Source organism: Xiphophorus hellerii, chromosome 18 (assembly GCF_003331165.1).
Source record: "Xiphophorus hellerii strain 12219 chromosome 18, Xiphophorus_hellerii-4.1, whole genome shotgun sequence".
Lineage (NCBI taxonomy): Eukaryota > Metazoa > Chordata > Actinopteri > Cyprinodontiformes > Poeciliidae > Xiphophorus > Xiphophorus hellerii.
This window is the reverse complement of record NC_045689.1, coordinates 34,181,751-34,206,034: the sequence shown is the minus strand read 5'-3', so window position 1 is coordinate 34,206,034 and position 24,284 is coordinate 34,181,751. Positions and strand designations below refer to the sequence as shown.

General features: G+C 43.7%; 2 protein-coding genes across 4 annotated transcripts in view; one reads left to right on the top strand and one right to left on the bottom strand.

Moving 5' to 3' along the window:
* Positions 1–12,278, top strand: part of il4i1 (interleukin 4 induced 1) — a 33,049-nt gene extending 20,771 nt beyond the window's left edge. For all 3 annotated transcript variants that reach the window (XM_032546025.1, XM_032546026.1, XM_032546024.1), the window contains one exon: positions 11,128–12,278. In XM_032546025.1, coding sequence (XP_032401916.1) covers positions 11,128–11,896 — 769 coding nt within the window. In that variant the 3' untranslated portion in view covers positions 11,897–12,278. The remainder of the gene's footprint in view (positions 1–11,127) is intronic.
* A 928-nt stretch (positions 12,279–13,206) lies between these two features.
* timm8b (translocase of inner mitochondrial membrane 8 homolog B (yeast)) lies at positions 13,207–23,643 on the bottom strand. Its single transcript, XM_032545905.1, has 2 exons — positions 23,410–23,643; positions 13,207–14,005 (listed from the first exon to the last, which is right to left on the bottom strand). The coding sequence occupies exons 1-2, from the start codon at positions 23,509–23,511 to the stop codon at positions 13,838–13,840; spliced, it is 270 nt and encodes an 89-aa protein (XP_032401796.1). The 5' UTR covers positions 23,512–23,643; the 3' UTR covers positions 13,207–13,837.
* Positions 23,644–24,284: the final 641 nt, after the last annotated feature.

Here is a 24,284-nt window from a genome sequence, read left to right as displayed (position 1 = left end):
GTGTGTTTATTTAGGTTTATGTGTTCAGTTGAGTCTCTGTGTTGTCCCGTCTACATCTTGATTGTTCCTGATGACCCTCTGTGTGTTTAAATCCACCTGTGTCTCTTGTCGGGTCCTTATCTATTCTGTCGTTTCACGTCTCTGCATTGTTTCCAGTTGCTACCAGAGTCTGAGCTCCTTGCCTCTGCTCACCTGTGCTGCCTGGATTGTGTATTTTGTTATTTATCATTAAATCATCATTTTCCTTATTTCAGTCTGAGTCCACTGCATCTACCTCACCATCTACTTCTGCAAATCATGACAATTATTCACAGAGTAACAAATAAATGATGTCACCAGGGATTACACAATCTTGATGAAAATCTCACTGTACTCAGTGCAGGTTTTACTAAAATTTCAATTATATTATTGCATGACACAGATAATCTTTGCACATAAGATTCCTGATCACAGCTGCACATGTGAGTACAGCATTATGTACAAACAAATGGCTAGCACTACTCCATTAAGGCACTTTGAGTAGTTGTCAGGATCTGTGTTTTTCTGTGTTTATTTAGAGTTTTCTGTGTCCTTAGTCTCTTCGTTGTCCTGTCCTCCCCTTGATTGTTCCCAGGTGTGTCTCGTCTCTGTGATTACCCTCCCGTGTATTTAACTCCACCTGTGTTCCTTGTTCCTCGTCGGGTCCTCGTCAATGTTAGCGTCTATGTTTCGTCAATGTTAGCGTCTATGTTTCGTCAGTGTTTCCTTGTGCCTGCTTCTTGTTGCTGGACTTATTTATAATTAAACAAATCATCATTTTCATCTGACCTGGGTCCGCTGCGCCTGCCTCACCACCAACACCACACCGCTTCATGACAGAAGGACCCGAACAAACCGATCGGTGAGGCAGCTTAATATGGATCCAGCTGGATTAAAAATGTTCCCTCCTAAGAGGCAAACCGGACCGAGGCGGAGATCCAGCGGGGAGGAGAGGGCATTGGCGGAAGCTCTCGCCGACCTACAGCGGGAGCTTTTCCGGGGGACGAGATTGGTGTTGGCACCCCCCGGATACGGCCCCCGTCGATTCCTCCGTCCGGGAGGTCAGCGACGTGAGCCGCCGGCAGATCCGGCCCCTCGTCGCTTTCCGGAGCCACTTCCTCCGCTGTCTGCCCGGAGACAGCGACGTGAGCCGCCGGCAGACCCGGCCCCTCGTCGCTTTCCGGAGCCGCCACCTCCACGGTCAGCCCGGAGACAGCGACGTGAGCCGCCGGCAGACCCGGCCCCTCGTCGCTTTCCGGAGCCGCCACCTCCACGGTCAGCCCGGAGACAGCGACGTGAGCCGCCGGTGGACCCGGCCCCTCGTCGCCTTCCGGAGCTGTCACCCCCGCAGCCGGTTCCAAGGCTTCGCTGCGGCTCGCCCCCGCGGCCGGTTCCAAGGCTTCGCTGCGGCTCGCCCCCGCGGCCGGTTCCAAGGCTTCGCTGCGGCTCGCCCCCGCGGCCGGTTCCAAGGCTTCCCTGCGGCTCGCCCCCGCGGCCGGTTCCAAGGCTTCGCTGCGGCTCGCCCCCGCGGCCGGTTCCAAGGCTTCGCTGCGGCTCGCCCCCGCGGCCGGTTCCAAGGCTTCGCTGCGGCTCGCCTCCGCGGCCGGTTCCAAGGCTTCGCTGCGGCTCGCCTCCGCGGCCGGTTCCAAGGCTTCGCTGCGGCTCGCCTACGCGGCCGGTTCCAAGGCTTCGCTCCGGCGCACCCGAGGCCGAGTCAGCCGGCGTTCCAGCCGGCGCACCCGAGGCCGAATCAGCCGGCGTTCCAGCCGGCGCACCCGAGGCCGAATCAGCCGGCGTTCCAGCCGGCGCACCTGAGACTCCCTGTGTTCCTACCGAGACTCCCTGTGTTCCTTCCGAGACCCCCTGCGTTCCTCCTGAGACCCCGACCTTCTGCGTTCCTCCTGAGACCCTGACCTCCTGCGTTCCTCCTGAGACCCTGACCTCCTGCGTTCCTCCTGAGACCCTGACCTCCTGCGTTCCTCCTGAGACCCTGACCTCCAGCGTTCCTCCTGAGACCCTGACCTCCAGCGTTCCACCCGAGACCGAGACTCCCTGCGTTCCACCCGAGACCGAGACTCCCTGCGTTCCACCCGAGACCGAGACTCCCTGCGTTCCACCCGAGACCGAGACTCCCTGCGTTCCACCCGAGACCGAGACTCCCTGCGTTCCACCCGAGACCGAGACCCCCTGCGTTCCACCCGAGACCGAGACTCCCTGCGTTCCACCCGAGACCGAGACTCCCTGCGTTCCACCCGAGACCGAGACCCCCAGCGTTCCAACCGAGACCCCCTGTGCTCCACCAGAGACCCTGCCTCGGGGGGCTCGTCGTCGCCGTCTGTGGGTGGCCCCCGGGACTCATCGCCACCTCCAGCGCCGCGGACGGCCGCCGGACGGCCTCCGTGGTTCCCGCCTCCAGCGCCGCGGACGGCCGCCGGACCGCCTCCGTGGTTCCCGCCTCCAGCGCCGCGGACGGCCGCCGGACTGCCTCCGTGGTTCCTGCCTCCGGGGTTCCCGCCTCCGGGGTTCCCGTCTCCGTGGTTCCCGCCTCCAGCGCCGCGGACGGCCGCCGGACCGCCTCCGTGGTTCCCGCCTCCAGCGCCGCGGACGGCCACCGGACCGCCTCCGTGGTTCCCGCCTCCAGCGCCGCGGACGGCCGCCGGACCGCCTCCGTGGTTCCCGCCGCCGCGGACGACCGCCGGACCACCTCCGTGGTTCCTGCCTCCTTTGCCTCCGCCCACCCTGTGGGTAGTTTTTTGTTTGTTTATGGACTCTTGGCCCTTCTTGTGTTTCCGCCCACGATGGTGGGTAGTTTTTTGTTTTTCTGGACTCTGGCCCCCCGTCCAGCGCCCCTCCGCCCACCCTTGTTGTGTTTTTGTTTTTTGGGCGTCTGGTAGCCGCCCTTGAGGGGGGGGTACTGTCAGGATCTGTGTTTTTCTGTGTTTATTTAGAGTTTTCTGTGTCCTTAGTCTCTTCGTTGTCCTGTCCTCCCCTTGATTGTTCCCAGGTGTGTCTCGTCTCTGTGATTACCCTCCCGTGTATTTAACTCCACCTGTGTTCCTTGTTCCTCGTCGGGTCCTCGTCAATGTTAGCGTCTATGTTTCGTCAATGTTAGCGTCTATGTTTCGTCAGTGTTTCCTTGTGCCTGCTTCTTGTTGCTGGACTTATTTATAATTAAACAAATCATCATTTTCATCTGACCTGGGTCCGCTGCGCCTGCCTCACCACCAACACCACACCGCTTCATGACAGTAGTAGCCTCATGCCATTATTATATACCATATACAGTTTCTGCAGGCTGCTTTTTTTGTATACTCGCCACAGATGGGCCGTGTACAGTGGAGTACAAAAAGCTTTAAAAAGAGCTATCTTTACATAGGACAAACACATACCGAACCTTCTGATCAGAATATTAGCTTGTGCATACATCATACGATGCTGCCTATAGATGTCACAATCATCAGAGGTCATTATTTATGTAACGTCCCAAATATTTCACTTCATTGCATATGCTGAGAACAGTACAAGATAAAGAGAAGTAGGGTTATCAGGGGTTATCTACCAATCATAATATTGCTTTTCTTAGCGTTATATTTTATGTCAAAGTCATAAACATATTGGGAACAGGCCCTTAGTAATTGTTAAAGGCCAGCACTATATGGGCATAGGATTATCAAATCATCTGCATACATTATATGACTGATTATGTGGTCATCAACTACACAACCTGTTTTACAACAATTCAGATGCTTTGACAGTTCATCCATATAGATGTTAAAAAGGTAAGGGGACAATATACTTCTCTGCCTTACTCCATTACCAACATTAAATGAATCAGACATTGTACTGCCCCATTCCACATACATTGAGTGGTGCATAGACAAGAATTCTAATTAGATATTTGGGTTCACCTCTGTTTTCTAGTTTGTAAAACCATTTTTGATGATTCACACGATTAAATGCTTTAGAGACATCAATGAAACACATGAATACTGTTCTGTTGTTCAAGTTGTAGAAGTTTAAAATCTCTTTTAGTGCAAAGATGCACATGTCTGTGCAATGTTTAAGTTTAAAACCGAATTGATGATCAGACATCAAGATAAACTCTTCCAGCCTATTTAATAGGATTCTTTCTAAAACTTTTGATAGACTACTAGCTAAAGCTATGGGTCTGTAATTCTCCAAAGAGCTAATCTAGCCCGTTTTGTCCTTAATAATGGGTACCAGTATGATAGATAGCATTGAGTTAGGTAACAAATCATGTAGTTGAAAACCAGTAAAACACATAGAGAATAATGTACAGAGTTTCTTACTTGCATTTTTCAGATGCTCAGTAGAAATGTTATCCTTAACATTGGCCTTGTTGTCTTTCAGCTTCATAATTGCATTCTGTATTTCTTGTGGGGATACACTCATGTTTTCATTACTATGTATGTTACTCACTACAAAAATGTTACTTTTGACACAGTTAAACAGCTCACTTTAGTGCTTCTGCCATAACTGAGTAATTTCTTTTACCTCACTAACACCATCAATAGTAGTTAGTAGTGACATTTTGCAGTTATTTATTTTCTTGATTTTTTTCCAAAAGACTATTTTAATTTCTTTTTATAAATCTTAAAGCATATTTAAAATGTAATAAATAATAATCTGATAGATCTTTTTCAGTCAGGTTATGTCGTGATCCGTGTTTTTCTGTGTGTTTATTTTGAGTTTCCTGTGTATCTGTGTCTCCGTGTTGTCCTGTCTCCCTTTGATTAGTTCCCAGGTGTTTCTCGTTCCCTGATTACCTCCTGTGTATTTAGTGTCACCTGTGTGTCTGTGTCTTTGTCGGGTCCTCGTCTCTTTTGGCGTCTAGTCTGTCAGTCCGTCTTCTTGTCCGTTGTTTTACGGTTGCTACCGGCGTCGAGTCCTGGCTTCCGCTCGGCCGTGCTGCCCGTTTGTATTGGACCATGTTGGACTGTGTTGCACTGGACATTCATCATTAAAATTCATTTATTTATCGCATCCTGGGTCTACAGCGTCTGCCTCACCACTCAACCACACCGCACTTTATGACAGGGTATCCTTTTTTCCTATACTTGTAATATAGCCTATATATATAGGCAAAAGGGAAGGTATGCAGTTCACATTTACACACAAGAAAAATGGCATATGATCAGTGGTGGCAAATTTATAATTGACACGAATGCCCTGTATGGAATCATGATCATTCTCTGTGCAGAAACAATGATCTAACCATGAGGTTGTATGCCATGCATTACTAACATAGGTGTAACTGCTGTTAGGAAAAAGCACCTTACTAGAGAGAATTAGGCCATTGTTGTGACAGAATTGCATTAAATGTTTAGCATATATACAATGATTATCTGAGACATCTGCATTTCAGTCTACCACAATAAAAAAAACAGGTAGATGCATTTTCTTGTACAAAATACATAATAAAAGACAATCTGTTAAGAAATTCATCTTCATTTTGAGGACATTCATAAGGTTTGTATATGTTCAGAACAATAAAGTTCTCATCTCCACAGGTGAACTTAATCCCTATGGTCCAATCCACATCCATTCTAATCACATTAACCAGCTGGTTCTATTTTTTTGTGCCATAACATTGCAACACTACTTAATGCTCTTAAATTAAACTTAGAAGATGCTAATAGAATTTACTTATGCCAGTAATTAGTTCAGTTTATTAAACACTATTGAGTTGTAATAAAGTTCTTGGATTTTGCTGACTGAATTTAATATTCTTATGTTCAAGTTAAACATACTTGGTTAAGTGGAACCAGTTGATAAGTAATTGAAATTGTGTATGATTCATTGGATTAATTAAACAAATCTATCCAATTTAAACCACACTAATTTATTTTAGACGGTTAGTTTCAAGAACAGTAAAGTCAAACCATAAGTTATTTTTACAAAACAAAAAAAGGTGAAGCAGTAATAAAAAACAGATCAGCCCCACTCCGGCAATGCCTCCCACTCGCCTTGATCAATGCCCATGCGCAATTTGTGCACCGGTCCACTAGGCAGTGCTCACCAATGTGCTAAGCAGTTATCCCCGATGATGCACAAAAAAATCTGGTGCAGATCAGTTATTCTATTAAGGAGATATAACTGTTGCAATGATCTAGAGCAGTGGTCCCCAACCTTTTTAGTCGTGCGGACCGGTCAGCCCTTCGCAATTTTGCTGCGGACCGGGGGGAGTCGTAAGTATCGAGTCGGGGGCGGAGGTGTTAGGGATAACCCCCTCGTTTTTCGCGGCGGTTACGTTCCAAAAAGAACCCGCGATAGGCGAAATCCGCAAAGTAGGAACCTTTATTTTTTTTACAATTATTATACAATAAAATACTCCATAATACATTGAAACCAAAGAACAAAACCTCTTTACAGGCCCAAACATTTGTTTAACAACTAAAAAGTACTGTATAAACAATATATATATATTTTTTTTTACAAATAACTACTGTACTGTAAAATAATAATTTTAATATGAACTGAAAGCGGATTCCCGTGCCCGAATTGCGGAGATCAGCGCCGCCCCACCGAGACCTGCCATTGGATTAAAACGGGAGAAAATAAAAAATGATTATGAAAAAAAACAAAACAAAGTACAGTAGCACAAATAGTGATTCACGTGTATTTCACTGCTCTTCTGACCGAGCCGCTGCAGCCTGACTCCGCTCTGTAGCGTTTTTTTCTTTTCTTCTAAAGCCCGCGGTGCAGGTGTGTTTTTTTCGAGAGAAGAACATAGTTATCGGTAGCTGTTGCTGCTCTTTTTTCTTCTGGGCAAAAAGATTCTTATAAACCGACATGCCACCATCGATTATGTTAAATCTGGCAAGCTGTTTTACGTACGTGTACATATTAAACCGCAACCTTGTTGACATACAGGTAGAGAAGAAGCGGAGAGACTGTTTAGCCAATCAGAATGCAGAACACAATGCACGATGCAAATCCGCGAAGCAGCGAGACCGTGAAAGGTGAACCGCGAAATAGCGAGGGTTCACTGTAGTCCGATGTTGTTTTGTTACTCATTCTGCTGCAAGTTGGCTCAATATTGACGCGCAAGACGTAACCGGTAAAATCCGGTTTAGGATTTTCAAAATAAAAGATCCGGAAGTAGTTCATTATTTCTTGCGCAGCCGGTACCAATTGGCCCGGTGGTTGGGTACTACTGATCTAGAGGGTGCAGTGGAGTCAAATTAAAATGTAATACTATTGGGCTCTCTAGAGGTTAACAAAGGTCAATCATATCAAGTTTGGTGCTAATCGCATAATGCATGTCTGATTTAGAGCCAATATATGCAAACAGCGAGGGATTGAAATTTGCCTCTCTGCCACACTCCAAACAGCAGAAAATGTTGAGAAAAGAATTTACCATCATGTGCTATTTCATTAAACACTGGGTTAAATCTCTGAATCTCTGAAAAGGAAGAGAACCAGTAGAAAAACAGGTGTCTTCCTATTGAAAGGGTGTCACCTTTCAACAAGAAAGGTGATGTCACTAATTGATTATGTGAATGTGATCAGCTCTGGTCTGTGATGACACAAAGAAAGCTGGATGCAGCTGGGACGTTGTATGTGGAAGTTATTCCACTTTGATGTTATATAAGATAAGATAAGATTTATTTGTCATTGTCATCAACAGATTACAACGAGATTGAGATTTGCTCGACTCGAGTTAAGATGCAGGTTATGTGTATATACATAATATACAATATACATATACATACATACATAAAAAAGATAAAGAAATAAATAGTACAAAATGAGAAATAAATAGACATCAGAAGATGGTTGCAGCGCCTGGAGGTGTCGCAACAGAATTTACATTTTTAACAAAGTGGTGTCAAGAGCAGAAGTTCTTATGCCTTTGAATTTAGTGCCATGATTGCCATCGGGTAAAAACTGTTTTTTAGGCGATTTGTCCTGGTTTTTATTGCTCTGTATCTCTTGCCTGATGGCAGCAGCTGGAAGAGACCATGGCCAGGGTGTGAAGAGTCATTTAAAATGTCCAAAACTTTCTTATGGAGAATGGAAGTGTAAATCTGTTCCATAGTGGGGAGGGGGCAGGCTATGGTTCTCTCTGCTGCCCTAACAACCCTCTGGAGCGCCTTCTTGTCCGCGGATGTGCTACTGCCGTACCAGACACACAGACTGTACGTGAGCACACTCTCTATGGAGCAGTGATAGAAGGCCTGCAGCAGGTCTGAGGGGAGACAGTTCTTCTTGAGTATTCTCAGAAAGTACAGTCTCTGCTGTGCCTTCTTCAACAGCTCCTTGGTGTTGGTGCTCCAGGTTAGCTTGTCCTCCAACTCCATGCCCAGAAACCTGAACACTGGGACCCTCTCCACACAGGTCCCACTGATGGTGAGAGGCTGGATGTCCGTTTTGTTCTTCCTGAAGTCGATCACCAGCTCCTTTGTTTTGGAGGTGTTGAGGAGCAGGTTATTGACTTTGCACCACTCTGACAGCCGCTTCACCTCATCCCTGTACTCCAGCTCCCCCTTCCCGCCTGAGATGAGACCAACAACAGTTGTGTCATCTGCAAACTTTATGATCTTGTTGCTGAGGTGGTTGGAGACACAGTCATGAGTGTAGAGGGTGTAGAGAAGTGGGCTGAGCACGCAACCCTGTGGCGATCCGGTGTTCAGGCTCAGAGCAGTGGAGGTGTAGGGGCCCAGTCTGACCCTCTGGGAGCGACCTGTTAGGAAGTCCAGGATCCAACTGCAGGTGGCTGATGGGAGCCCAAGGTTTGCTAGCTTGGACACCAGACATTGGGGAAGTATGGTATTAAATGCTGAGCTGAAGTCCACGAAGAGCACTCTGACGTAGCTCCCCTGCTTCTCTAAGTGGGTCAGGGCAGCATGAAGTGCTGTGGATACAGCGTCCTCTGTGGACCTCTTTGCTTTGTAGGCAAATTGGAGAGGGTCCAGCTCAGCAGGCAGGCCAGCGAGGATGTGACTCCGCACCAGTCTCTCGAAGCACTTCATGATGATCGGTGTGAGTGCCACTGGACAGTAGTCGTTCAGGGTGTTGATGTTGGTTCTTTTCGGCAGGGGGACAATGGTAGAGGACTTTAGGCAGGGAGGGACAGTGGCTTGAGACAGGGACTGGTTAAAAATCTTTGTGAAGATTCCAGCCAGTTGGTCTGCACAGTCTTTAAGCACCCGTCCCGACACACCGTCAGGTCCCGCAGCCTTCCTTGGGTTCACCTTCCTCATCACCTGCCTCACCTCACACTCCTCTACTGTGAGAGCAGAGCTGCTGTGGACAGGCAGCTGTGATGGAGCTGTGGTAGGTGTCGCCTCAAAGCGGGCAAAGAAGATATTCATCTCCTCTGCCAGGGAAGTGGTTCCCTCCGTGCATGGCTGGTTGCTGGATCTGTAGTTTGTGATGTGCTGAACACCCTGCCACACCTGCCTGGTGTTGTTGCTCCTGAGCTGCTTCTCTATTCTCCCTCTGTATGATGCCTTAGCTTGGCAGATGCCTCTTCTCAGGTTGGCTCTGGCAGAACTGTAGAGTGCTTTGTCCCCAGACCTGAAAGCAGCGTTCCTGGCTTTCAAGAGGCCCCGGACCCCCTTAGTCATCCAGTGTTTCCTATTTGGATAGATCTTCATGAGTCTGTTCCTGGTGACATTGTCCGTACAGAACCTGATGTAGTCCAAGACTGCTGAGGTGTAGTTCTCCAGGTCCTGATGTGCAAAAACCTCCCAGTCAGTTCTCTGGAAGCAGTCCTGTAGTTGGTGAGAGGCATCCTCAGGCCAGCTGGTGACAGTCCGGGTTGTACTGGGGACACGTTTCCGCAGGGGAGTGTAAGCAGGGATCAGTAGCAGGGACACGTGATCAGACTGACCAAGGTGTGCTAAGGGTTTAGCCCTGTATGCTTGTCTGATGTTTGTGTACAGCTTGTCCAGAGTTTTATCACCCCTGGTTGTGCACTTTACGTGTTGATGGAATTTGGGGAGGACTGATTTCAGATCAGCATGATTAAAGTCCCCAGACACGATGTGAACAGCCTCGGGGTACTTGTTCTGGTTCTTGCTGATAGTATCATGCAGGAGTCCCACGGCCGAGCTAGCGTTAGCATCCGGTGCTATGTAAACCGCAGTGAGTAGAATGGCGTTAAACTCACGTGGGAGGTAAATATGGCAAATGTTCAGATTGGAGGCTTAGCCACGCCCACATGCATTAATGTAGGAAAAAGATTTTGACTACTATTGAACTTCAATGCCTAAAGACTGTGCTGAGTGATTGTAAAGCCTGCATCTCAAAAGCTGTAGGAGGAGTTCGCTCAGATACAACATGTTTATAAGAGACAAAATGGCGGTGGCGGCTTTGAACCAAAATGGCCGACTACCTGTTGGATTTGGACCATATCTCCAAGAAACATTTTTGTAGGGTTAGGGTTATTGTAGGGTTAATAACCCTATCCACTGTGTATCCATTGGATACACAGTAAACATGTGTATCCAGTGATACACATGTTTACTGAATTTCATGATTGGCGGTTAAAGCAAAGATTTCTAGGGGGACTGTGGAGGAATTAGGCCACCCCCACTTTTCTGCTGGATGTCTTACTTTTAATCTTTCATTCATATAACTTTAAACCTGTGCCAAGTGACATAAATGACATGATGAATTCTGTAATCGCTGGCTGCTGGCTGAACCGTGTGAGGATGGCCGAAAAGGAAAATTTCAATCCCTCGCTGTATGTGTACGGTTGTCTCTAAATCATACATGCATCATCTGATTTGCACCAACCTTGCCATGATTGATTTTTGTGAAACTCTAGAGCCCAATAGCATTAAATTGTAATTTGACTCCACTGCGTCTCCTAGGTTGTTCCATCAGCTATATCTCCTTACTACATCAGTCGATCTGCACTAGATTTTTGGTGCATCATCAGGGAGCACTGCCAAACACATCAATGTGTTTCGCCTGGTGGATGGGTGCAGGAACTGCGGGAGAGCGTTGACGGTGGCAAGCGGGTGGTTTGCTGGAGCTCCAGCGGTCGCCACGAGGCCGTAGCATCTCTGAGCTGCGAGGGCTGTTGGGAGCTGCTTGCCGATTTAATTAGTTATTCCTTTTGTGTGATTTCTTCAGGTACTTTGAAGTGACAGATGGTTTTGACCAACTCCCCACAGCTTTCTATCAAGTTTTAAATGCCACAATCCTGCTGAACTCCAAAGTGAAGCTTATTGACCAAACAGATGGGGCTAATGTGACTGTAACGTATGAAGACTGGCGGAACTCAGGTTCCCTGTCAAAAGTGACAGTGGACTATGCCCTTGTTACGGCCACAGCCAAGGCCACCCTCTTCATTGACTTCTACCCTCCTCTGTCTGGTAACAAGATGGAGGCCCTGCGCTCTGTTCATTATGCCAGCTCCACAAAGGTAGTGCTCAGTTTCAAGGAACGCTTTTGGGAGAAAGAAGGCATCAGAGGAGGGAAAAGCATCACCGACCGACCATCTCGCTTCATCTACTACCCCAGCCATGGGTTCCCAGGTACCACTGCAGGGGCCCTCCTGGCTTCCTACACCTGCTCCGATGACTCCACCCTTTTTCAAGGCATGAATGAGGAGGATCTGATGGCAGTAGCTCTGGAGGACTTGGTGAAAATCCATGGGGAGTATATCCGACCGCTCTGCACGGGGGGTCTGGTGAAGAAGTGGGGCCTGGACCCTTACAGCTTTGGAGCCTTTGCCCTGTTTATGCCGTACCAGCAGGGACACTACGCACGAGAACTGTTCCAGAGTGAGGGACGGGTGCACTTCGCCGGGGAACACACAGCAACTCCTCACGGTTGGATCGAAACTGCCATGAAGTCTGCTCTCAGAGCAGCTAAGAATATCAACAGCTTGACTCTGTAGCTTCATGTCTGTTTTTTTCTCTAAAAAAAGCTCTAAATAGTTCAACTTTTTAGAATTTTTTCAATATCATGAACCCTGGTCCAATCTCCGTCTGATATCTTTTATTGTGATGTGGAGATGTTGCTAGGTCTCAGTATAGTTTTAGGTTTATTTCATTGAAGGCAAATGTTTTATTAAGTCATTCAAACTTCAAACTCAGTGGTGATTCTTGCATGAATTGTCTTTTTCTTGCTTTTCCACACTTTTTCTCTTCTTCATGGCTGCTTCCATGATACAAACATCTACGGAAACCATCTCAATAAACAGGGTGCCAACTACAGAGCTACCGAGTGCACATGAATACATTCAATAAAAACTTGCTCTTGGAGCAACTGACAGATGACTAAGTTCTGTTTTTAATACAGTGCTCACTTATCCTCTTTACAATACCGCGCTGGACAACAAGGGCCGGGCTGATCAAAATGAATCCATTTAGCTTTGTAGATTTTAAAGTTTTTAATCAGAATGAGATTTTTACTAACTGATGACTTAATGTCAGTAAATGGGGATTTTAGCTCAACCTGAAAAATTTGCAAAGCAGAGTATTAGAACAATGAAATTCACTCAGATTTTTAACATTTCTAGTATTTTGCTTGTTGCAACCTCTTTATACTTCAACAATTTCAATGTTTTTACTCAAGTTAAATTGTGGCTTTAGTTCACTAACTTTAAATGAACTGTTCTACATTCAAAGTTATCAGGACAACCCCATCCATCCATCCATTTTCTAAAACCCTTGTCCCTAGTGGGGTCAGCAGGTCCTGGTGCCTATCTCCAGCTAACGTTCTGGGCGAGAGGCAGGGTCACCTGGACAGGTCTCCAGTCTGTCGCAGGGCAACACAGAGACAGACAGGACAAACAACCATGCACACACTCACACCTAGGAAGAATTTTAAAAAAACAATTATCCTAACAGACATGTTTTTGGACTGTGGGAGGAAGCCGGAGAACCCGGAGAGAACCCACCATGCACAGAGAGAACATGCAGACGCCATGCAGAAAGACCCCGGGCTGGGAATCGAACCCAGGACCTTCTTGCTGCAGGACAAACCCAAAACTTCACATCATCATATATTGTGAAAATCATTGTCTTGTGTAGTTTGTTTTTGAGCTAAAAAGCTATTGCTGTTCTTTTCCCACACTACACCAGGAATGTTATTTTCACTAACCTGAATAACACCACAAAGTTTTCATCATAACATAACCATATTTTTTAATTTTTGGTTAGTGTCATAGTAATTAGGAACAAAAATAGAATCCTTAAGCACCCCCAAAATAGCCAAATAATATTTATTAATTTGAGACAACTGCCTCCTGTATGTTTCAATAATACAAGATTGGAACATTGAAGGTGTATTGTGATGTTATAACACCTAACAGTGTCAGTTATTAAAAATAAACAAACATTAATAAATGGTCAAAATCTGAATCCATAAATTAGATTAGTGATCAAAAAGAAAACTGTAATCGGTGCACCACTAGTTTTAAAATCACTAAACAGAATGGGGAACAGTAGAAGGTATGTATACTTTTCGGTAACACTGTTTGTCAAATAAACTGGATTGTTACGTAAATCAAAGAATATAAGCCATCTATGTACTTCTATGTCTTTCACCTAGACAGAAAAAAGAGCACAATATTTAAAGACTTTAATATCATTTAAGACCTCCGCCTGATCATCATCACTGGATTCTATCAGAATCCTTGTCAAACCTTTTACAACTTGCAAGGATCTCACACCAGAACATAGATTATGTGCGAGTTTCCAAACTGATTTACTTCCAGAAGCATGAGAGACTTCATCCCACATCTCCAGAGCCCGAAACATATGGTCCTCTCCCATCCGCATGATACAACACGAGTAGCTTCTGAGTAAATCGTCCTTCTGGATCAGGTCCATGATCAGTGAGTGCCCTTCTGCACCATCTGTGTGAAGCGGTTGGTGATGGTTAGGGTGGTGTCAATGAACCTCTCCACACAGTTCTGCAGACACGTCTCTGTCCGGTAGTCCAGCTTGGAGCCTGGACTATCCACACACTTGTCCCAGCACACGTCTGTGAAACTGTGCACCTGGAAAACACAGCAGACAGACAGACGGTCAAATGGACTTCTCTGGCAAGACACTGAATCTGACTCAGCTGAGTCCAAGAGTGTACCGGCTCCTTTCATGGCTGCTGCAAAGCTGCTGAGTTGCAGCAATAACGATAATGCCTGCAGGCTGACGTTTAGAAAGTTACACAGTAAAGATTCACAGTAATATAGAAAAAAGAAGGTTGTTTTTCATAGTTATTTTTACCATCTTATTCATATTATAAATTTATAAATGTCACATAAAAACTAAGTATTTGATTTGGAGCTAAATATTTCATTTGAAAGATAAAAATGTACTAATACATATTTAGTATTTAGGTTGTAAACAAAATGTTTAATTTTGAGCTAAATATTTAGTTTGTAAACTATTTATTTAGCTTGTGAATCAAAAATTTTGTTAGTTTGAAACTAAATATTTAAATAAATATAAAACTGTATAAATGTTCAGTTAAACTAAACATTTGATATTGGTATTTAGCTTGTAAACTAAATGTTTAGCTTTTGAATTAAGTGTTTGGCTTGGAACTATAACATTTATAAATGTATTAATAATATGGTGAAAATATGACTTTGAATAATGAATAACACATTTTTTCTATACGGACAGGCTAAATAAAGCAAAAATATTGCTCTTAATTTTTCACTCTGTAACTTTATAATCACTGAGACTTTCGATCTGTCCAGGTGACCCCGCCTCTCGCCCCGAACGTTAGCTGGAGATAGGCACCAGGACCTGCTGACCCTCTAGGGAGAAGGGTGTTAGAAAATGGATGGATGGAACTTTATAATATCTACCTGTCAGACTATATCTGGAGAATTAGATGTGTAGACTGCAATAAAATGTCAACATGAGCCCTCAGTACAGTGTGGAATACATAAAGCATTAAGTCTTGGTTCTTTTGGACATCTTGGGATAGTATGGACCTTACTAAGCTCCGCCCACAACCGACCCACGTGACCGCAAGTCTCACAAACAAAGCCTCGCAGAGCGTTGTTTCTATGTAAATATGACTTTATTAGTGCATCATTTCTACCGGATTTTCACAATATATCAGCTACTACAATGGACAGAGGAACTAGCAAGTTCAGGTTACTGGTTTCTCAGTCACAAGCTGGTTGAAAAACCTGAGGCCAGCAGGTGTCAGTCAGTTATGGTAGATCTGAACTTTGGTTTGATGACTGAAATATGAGAAGCTACAGACTGACAGGAGGAACCAAAGAGCTCTGTAAAGGTAAAGGCAAATCTTCTGAAGTTGGGATATAATTAATTTAATTTCACATAATTACCACAGTAGGAGCCATTTGCTTGTTAAAAGTTTATGACATATATTTGTTCTATTTGATGTTTGTTGTGAATGACGTAAACTCACAAACGAACGAGGTAATTAGTCCAACATTTAGAAACTACAGCGGCTGTAATGCGCCACAGCAAAGGGAAACAAAGGTAAAATAACCCGAACAGGTGATCAACTCAAAACCACTGGTACCTTTTTACTCTCTCTCTCTCTTTGTAGTTTAAGCACACCTGTTACCGTGGCAACCGCCTGCGCCCCGCGAGACGAGCAAAGATTACGTTAAAAACATAACATTCAGTCCGTTACGATATCAAGTTTCCAGGCTTGATATTTATTTCTCGATTATTAATCAGCGTTTCCCTGAACACAGCGATGGTTGATTGACTAGCTGTACTTGGTGCTAGAGTGGCTAACACGAGTAACAGTTTAGTCCAAAGCCTTTTCTGCTAAAATAAAATCTTTAGTGTATGTCAGATACAGTACACATTGCATATTGAGCTGTTTAGCTGCTTCAATGTGTAGAAGTTGTATCAGTACTGCCATTATGCTGTACTTAGCTAACGGGAAGCGTGTGTTTGTGAGACGGCCACGCACGTTGTAGCAGCGCTACTTAGTAAAATGGGCATCAGCCAATGAAAAGCGGCCCCTGTGGTAAGGTCCATGGTCCCCTGCATGTGGCCTGTTAAAGCCGGTGTTCTATCAGATAGCCATACATGTCAGAATAGCATACATATGGTAAGAGCGCATGCGCACGCATGCGCATTCTGCAGGAGGTCCGCGATATTGAGAGGAGTCGTCAGCTTGTCATACGCGAGAAGAGACACAATAAAAAGTAAGTAAATAAATTAAATTTAATGCTGCTGCAGCTGCAGTAAACTACAAAACACGCCCTGTTTAAATTCACGTCCCCCAGTTCCTTGATATTTTTGGGTTGGATAACATGTCTGCTAACTTGGATAGCATGTCGTGTATGTGATATGTTAACCTGAAAAGCCTTCATGTTCCGGAGTAAGACAGGGAAGTATACTGTCCTCTCACCTTTTTAACATCTACATAGATGAACTTAATGTTGGCATCCACCGTTACCAACATTAAATGAATCAGACGTATGAAAACGCAATTTTTACCCACACTGAAACTGGGGCAAAACCAGTGTTTCACTTTTGAAACAAATCCTTATCTTCATTATTGTATATGAAAAGCGTTCATGTTAATTTTGTTTTTATATGTGCTTTACATTTACACATATTTAGTTTATGCAAATTGAGGTTGTTTTTGGAACATGAAGGCTTTTCAGGTTAACAGATCACATACACGAGTACAGCCACCTGGGTTATGTATTAGTCACTGTCAGTGTGACTTTTGCCTCAATTAATAAAAGACAGGAGATGTTCTTGAGTCACTTGAAGTCCCTGTGTTCACCAGGCGTTGCCAGGAAGGACATGGCATCCACCAGTGTTGTCAATAAAAAATTGGGATCTCTCAATTGCATTTAAACTCGCTGTTGTGTTTTCTGCAGTATTTCAAGAATTGCATTGTTGGATGCACATGCATAAATATGTTGATTACAAGGTTTTTTTGTATTAAATCGGAATAAAAAAGGATGGATATGAAGAAGCTTTCACTACAAACTTTTTTTAATTTATTTTAATTTTGTATTTCTTGTCCTAAGAGCTGATATTTCACAGAAATGTCATATTATTGCAGCACCAGTTGGGGTGTTTAGTAGCAGGAGTAGATGTGTTTTGTTGTGTACGCAGCTGCAGCAGGGTATTATTATATATTTGAACAATTTGCAGTGTCTAATGAATTGTCTTGTTTAAATGCTTGTTGATGCAATTTACATGTTTTCTTGTGTCATTTATAGCAAACATGGAGTGCAAATGGGGGGAAGTCTTCAGTTTTATTTCTGAAGGCTCCTACCCATTGACACTCAACAGAGGGCAGAGGCAAACTTTAAGAAAGTATGCCGAAAAATTTACCATCCATGGTAAGGTTTTTATATCTTAAATAAACATAACATCTTTAACTACAATATTGACATAATATGGTCATTGTTTTAATACAGCTGGTGACCTATTCTACGGAGCCTTACCCGAAAGAAGGGCCATACGGTCCAAAGAAGAGGCCTGGAACCTCTTCAAGGAGTTTCATGCATCCCCCATGGGAGGACACACTGGCATTGTCAAAACACGCATTGCCATGTGTTCCCGATTCTATTGGCCTGGTATGACAGCAGACATTGAGAAATGGGTATGTAACAACATAGCTAGCAAAATCTTTATGGTCCAAAGTGTCGTAAAACCTATAAACTGTAATGTTGTAAAGGTGTCTCAATGTGACCGGTGCCAAAGAGTTGGACCTCCCCTCCAAGTTGTCAGAGAACTTCAGTGCATAAAGGTAACCATCCACAGCAATTCATGAAGTTTACCACCTCTAAGACATTGTTGCTGATAACATTGTTGTCATCCCCAACAGGTGTCAGGGGTGTGGGAGCTGATCGGAATTGATCTGACAGGTCCCATGCCCCTGACATCTTGTGGCAATCAGTATATCCTGACAGCTACAGATTACTTCTCTAAATGGGTGGAGGCGTTCCCTCTCAAGACTAAGACCGCTGAGGAAGTCTGCCAAAAATTATGTTCTATATTTTACCGGCACGGCTGTCCTCAGCGTATTCTCACTGACCAGGGGCGAGAATTTGTGAACACAGTAAGCCACATTTAATACTACATATATTTTTGTGAAGCCTCAGTATATGTAAAAGGTTATAATAATGTGCTTCGTTGTTGTTTTAGATGAACAGTAGACTCTGTGATCTACTTTCAATTCAAAGAAGCATCACTGCCGCCTATCATCCTCAAACCAACGGCTTGGATGAAAAGACAAATGACAACATTAAGCGGTAAGAAAGTTAGTAGAAAACTTACATGTTTTTTTGTTTTGTTTTATATCTTTTAATAGTTTCTTTTCATTGCAACATCTTTCTGTAGGCTTGTATCAATATACAGCTTCTTATAGCTATGACATACCATAAAAAATGCAACACATAAGCAACTTTTACAAATTGGAGTATGTTCTTAGAACATGTATGAAACTGTTCTTCTAGGGCACTGAGAAAACTAGTCAACGACAAGCAAGATGACTGGGACATGTTCCTTGAGGCCACTTTGTTTTCCTTAAGGTCGAAAACCCACACCACCACGAAATACTCGCCATTTTTTCTGATGTATGGCAGAGAGGCTAGGTTTCCTTCTGAAGTTCCTGTTGACATGCCGGTACGATTCTGTTACATTACATGGGTTTGTACTGTTTTTGCATGGAAATCCGAGTGTATTAAGGTTTTAAGTTTGTACATCATGTTAAAATTTCAGTACTTCCTCAAAAACATACCTGCATTAGCCAACACAAACACTACAGTCTTCCAGATTAGTAGGAATGAGTAATCTGAAAATAACAGGTGAGACTGAGTTATCCCACAGTCTACCTGTCAGTGACACATAGTTATAAAGGCTGAAGTGAAAAATGTTGTTGGAAAGACTTGCTTAAGGGGGTGTGTCTGAAAGACTTTCAGCTTGGTATATACATAGAATCCAACTTCAAAGTTATCACATGCAGCTGTGATTTCAAGTCTAGTTTCTTTTAATTTCAGTTTTTTAACTTAACACCATTTTTATAACTACAGAGGCATTGGTGATTTTGGCTGGTAATTGCACTGTGTACCTGGAAAATACTTAATTCCTCCTCTACATCAGACATTCTGAACTTTCTTAATACAAAGTTTGATGTCTTGTTAGTTATATTTTGAATGTAAATGTGTTTGTGTTTTTTCAATACAGTTGTCTTCTGTAGTCCTACCAGAGGACTACAGCCAAATTATTAAAGACAGAGACAACAGACAGGGGGACACAAAGATCCAGGTGGAAGAGAATGTCGAACTGGCTCAAAAAAAAATGAAAAAAGCTTTTGCAAACCGGGCACAAAAAAAATTCAAAAATTTTAAGTTCACAGAAGGGGAGGAAGTTCTTCTATTCAACATAAGAAAAAGGGGTAGGAAAGGTGCCAGGATGGAGGCAGACTACTCTGGACCTTATTTTATCCATAAAGTGATAGGGAGCACTGTGATGTTGAAAACAATGGCCGGAAAAGTCCTCAAGACAAAGCATAGCATGAGTCGTCTGAAGCCATATAACAGAGGCAATGAGGGACAAAATGCAGGTGAGGGTTTCATCTCAGGTGAGAAGTTGAATGAAAGGGAGACAGTGATTAGGTACGCAGGCAAAGCAGAAACCCCACTGCAGACCAAGACAGACGGTCAGGTCCATGGCAAGGTCATCCAGTGCTTTTCCCTGTTGTCTCCCTCTCGTCCTCAATCTCCCCCTGCCAAGTTCTCTCGGTTGTCTCCCCCTCCCCCTCCAGTGACCTCTCCCTCTCCCCCTCCAGTGACCTCTCCCTCTGCCCCTCCAGTGAAATCTCCCCCTCCAGTGACCTCTCCCTCTCCCCCTCCAGTGACCTCTCCCTCTCCCCCTCCAGTAACCTCTCCCTCTGCCCCTCCAGTGAAATCTCCCCCTCCAGTGACCTCTCCCTCTCCCCCTCCAGTGAAGTCTCCCCCTCCAGTGACCTCTCCCTCTCCCCCTCCAGTGAAGTCTCCCCCTCCAGTGACCTCTCCCTCTCCCCCTCCAGTGACCTCTCCCTCTCCCCCTCCTCCAGTGACCTCTCCCTCTCCCCCTCCAGTGACCTCTCCCTCTGCCCCTCCAGTGAAATCTCCCCCTCCAGTGACCTCTCCCTCTCCCCCTCCAGTGAAATCTCCCCCTCCAGTGACCTCTCCCTCTCCCCCTCCAGTGAAGTCTCCCCCTCCAGTGACCTCTCCCTCTCCCCCTCCAGTGACCTCTCCCTCTCCCCCTCCAGTGACCTCTCCCTCTAACCCTACCAAGTTGTCTCAGTTGTCTCCCTCAGCTCATTCTAGGATGTGTCAGAGTCCTATTCAGCAGCAAGGTGCAGTAGTCACAAAGTTTTCTAGTTTTCTGTTCTGGCCTGTTGGTCATGGGTTCTGATCGGTAGATCAATTTTTGCATGTTGGTTCAATGACCTGTTCCTGGTCTTGTCTGCAAAACTTCCTCTGAAGTTGTGTTGCTTTTTTCAGATGTATAAGTTTTTAAAAGAGCAATTTCTGTTTTTGTTGCAGTAGTTCAACTTTGGTCTTTGAAAGACTCAGGGCAAGTTGAAGCCCTTGTTGGCCCATATAAATTGTATGACACATCTTTTAGAACACTCTGTGGACATGGCTGGCTGTCAGATGAAGTAAGACCCATGTTCTGGGAAGTTTATATTTTCACAAGGCAGTCCATCAAGAAATTTATGTTTTTTTTTTGTCAAACAGGTTATAGATGCATATTTGTATGTGACACTTCAGAAGACCAAGGTACAACATGTTTTAAGGTTAAATTTAATCCACTCTTTGTAGTTTCACATATTTCTTTGAAATTATATTACATTTCAGATACCTGTATACAGAATGGATGCAGTAATTGCATCTTCTGTATTTCATCTTGGGCAATATCGGGCTGTTCAAAAGGTAATTATTCACTGTTAAATCATCTTAAGAGAATGAATGCAGATTAATCTTATTATTTGCAATTTCAAAAGATGGTTTTACCTGAAGCCTCCATTTGGATGTGCCCTGTAAATGTGGGAGGTCACTGGCTTTTGGTGGTATGTAAAATTTATTTATTTAACTTTATTTACACATGAATATGTCTATATGTCACAATCGGATGTTCCCTGGGCAGCATGGGAGGGTGACAGAGGTTGTCTGTCTGTCTGTCTGTCTTATCTATCTTCCAAACATTCCAACAGATTGTCGTGATGAATCACCAAGAGCTAGTAGTTATAGACCCTATGGGGAACGAAACAATGTATGACAGAAAGCTTCTCCGTAACTGGAGGTGATCTGATTCATGTCTTTATCATTCAGTCATTATGTATTTTCTTATTGTTACAATGTCCTATAATTAAATATTTCTGCAAATGCACAGAAACTTCCTAAAAGCAAAAGGTGCTGGCCGGAGAAGCTGGAGTGTCCGCCATATGCCGCATATGCTGCAGAAGGACTCCAGCAGTTGTGGGGTCTTGGTTTTGAAGGTACAAAGAACAGATGGAATGTTTTGAAATCCATGGAATTATTACATTAAAATGCATAATTTTTTCAGTTTGCAGAAACATATGTTCAAATGGGAGGGCTGCAGTCAGTGCAAACAGGACCCAAAGACATATCCCAAGCCAGACTGCACATCGCTACCACACTGTATCAACATCGAGGTGAAAGAACAATTACAAAGAAGTCTTGTTTTCCAGTTTGCTGGCTGAATGTTCGGAGATTTATAGCTTTGGACAGCTATGATTCTAAGAAGTTTTTGGTCAGAACACATGAAATTTTATTAATGTTGGGTATTAAGAACCAGTTCCACTGTTCAGGGAACTGTGGAAGTCTGTGTGAAACCTGTTGATCTGTTTTGTTAATATTCTAACAATCAAAAACACAAGATGGCTTAGGAGCATATCACCGAATTTTTCATTCCAAACGGAACAAATTTTCCCTTAGGCTATACCGGAACAGTCCAAAGCATTAAAAAAATCCAAAGATATATGACATACTAAATTGCAGTATTTTCTGTTATGTACTAGTATAACATGATGGCTTGTCAACAGAATATAAAGAGGTAGTACTTGACTATTTTTGGTAAAGTACACTCTAAATGCCTTTATTTGTTCCCAGACAAGGTGGAAGAGTACTGTGTGGAATGCAATATGCTTCACTGTAATGCTTCAGAGAACATCATTGACATGGTAAACAACTAAACTGTACAACTTAACGCTTCAAACACATTACACTTGCTAACTCATAACTGTTTTCTTTTTCTGTCCACTTCACAGATACAGTGTGACTGCTGCTCAAGGTGGACACACAAAGAATGTGCCACAGACATGGGTGACATGTTCAAATGTAAAAAGTGTAACTTAAATTAAACAGTTTTACCCCACCAGTGACAGTGTGGATTATTAAAAATACAGAAGTAAAATGTTCTACATTAAATATAGTACATCATACAACTGATGTCATTGGTATTAATCAGGAAGTCATACAGTGGCTAATAACAAAGTGTATGGCAATCCGACAGGTTAAGAGATGCATCAGGAAGTCATACAGTGGCTAATAACAAAGTGTATGGCAATCAGACAGGTTAAGAGATGCATCAGGAAGTCATACAGTGGCTAATAAAGTGTATGGCAATCAGACAGGTTAAGAGATGCATCAGGAAGTCATACAGTGGCTAATAACAAAGTGTATGGCAATCAGACAGGTTAAGGGATGCATCAGGAAGTCATACAGTGGCTAATAACAAAGTGTATGGCAATCAGACAGGTTAAGAGATGCATCAGGAAGTCATACAGTGGCTAATAAAGTGTTATTACATTAGCAGCTTTATGACGATCTAACACCGTTTTAATAAAGATGATTAAATATAAAATATGGTGAAATTGCCGTTGTTCTGTCAGATAGCCATACGCTGTCAGGATAGCACACATGCAGTCAGTACGCATGCCCGCGCATGCGCATTAAGAAGTCCGACCGTCAGTGGAGTTGTCAGTTCAGCATACGCAACAAGTTATGACGAAAATAAGTCATTAAATTGTTTATAATATGACATAATATGATAACTAGATAAATATACATGCGTTGTCATGGTTTCAAAGTGTATTTAAAGCAGGTCTGGCTGCAGCTGCAGTCAATTACAACACAGGCCCGTGTAAAACTCATTAACCTACTTAACCGCTAAGTCAGGATGCCATATAACTGTTAATAACAAAGTGTATGATGATCTACGTCATGATTCTATGTTGCTGATTAAATAAAATCATATGGTAATGACAACGTATACATGTCTGAGCTAAGCGTATGACTATCTGACAACGTATGCTGATCTGACAGATATAGCCATCAGTTTGTCATACGCGTATGACGATCTGACAACGCATGGCTATCTGACAGAACACCGGGAAGACACAGAACACCGTGTGGGAACAAACCTGAGCCTGGAACTGGGCCTTCTGCTGCTCTATAGCGATCATCTTCTGAAGCTCCGACGCTTCTGCCTTCTCCGAGGCGCTGAGATTATCAAAGCTGTCCATGAGCTTCCAGAGTCCACGCAGAGAGCCGACGGACCGGTCCAAGAGGCGGACGAAGCGTCCTTCACACTAACCCGGCGTGAGCCAAGGCTGAGGAGACCCTCAGGAAATCCCGATGCAGCGCTGATCTACAAACAATAAAGATGGTCCTCACACTGTGATGAGTCACATCGTAGTAGTTTGGAAATCAGCGTCATCACGGTGACGCAGGACGTTACGTTTATCAAGATAATTGACAGTAAAAAGAGGTTTACTCGACCCCTAAAAAGGTCAGTTAGAAAAGGTGAAGATATTGCTGTAAATGCGCCAGACTTGGAAAGCTGCTCATTTCCATCAGTAGTCCCATAACACGAACAACACACTAAAACAAGACCATTTATACAAAACCGTAAAAATAACAGTAAACGAATGCTGAAAGGAAAAAACAAACAAACAATTTAAGGTGACTTACACCTGTTTTAAAATACTTATATCAAAAGTGCTAGTATGTTTCAAAGTATAAAAGACAATGTATGTCAAAAATGAAACAGAAAGTCTTTTTAAAAAATGCCCATCCTTCATAATTTTCCAAAAATATCAATATTGAATAAAATGTATGTATCCACGTTTTGCAAGTTTTGATTTATTGAAAAAAATAGAAAGAAACAACTAAAGTCCTATTGTAGATTTCTGGCCCATTTTATTTAGCTTGAATTACTGAAAGCTAATGTAGATACCCTTGTGTAAAAGAACAAAGTACTTTTGTACATTTGATCGATAGTAACCTCCTGCCAGAA

Coding starts and splice junctions, on each gene's coding strand:
- timm8b (XM_032545905.1), bottom strand. CDS start 23,511: ATGGACAGCTTTGATAATCTCAGCGCCTCGGAGAAGGCAGAAGCGTCG. Junction 14,006..23,409: donor AGGCCCAGTTCCAGGCTCAG/GTTTGTTCCCAC, acceptor TGTGTTTTCCAG/GTGCACAGTTTCACAGACGT.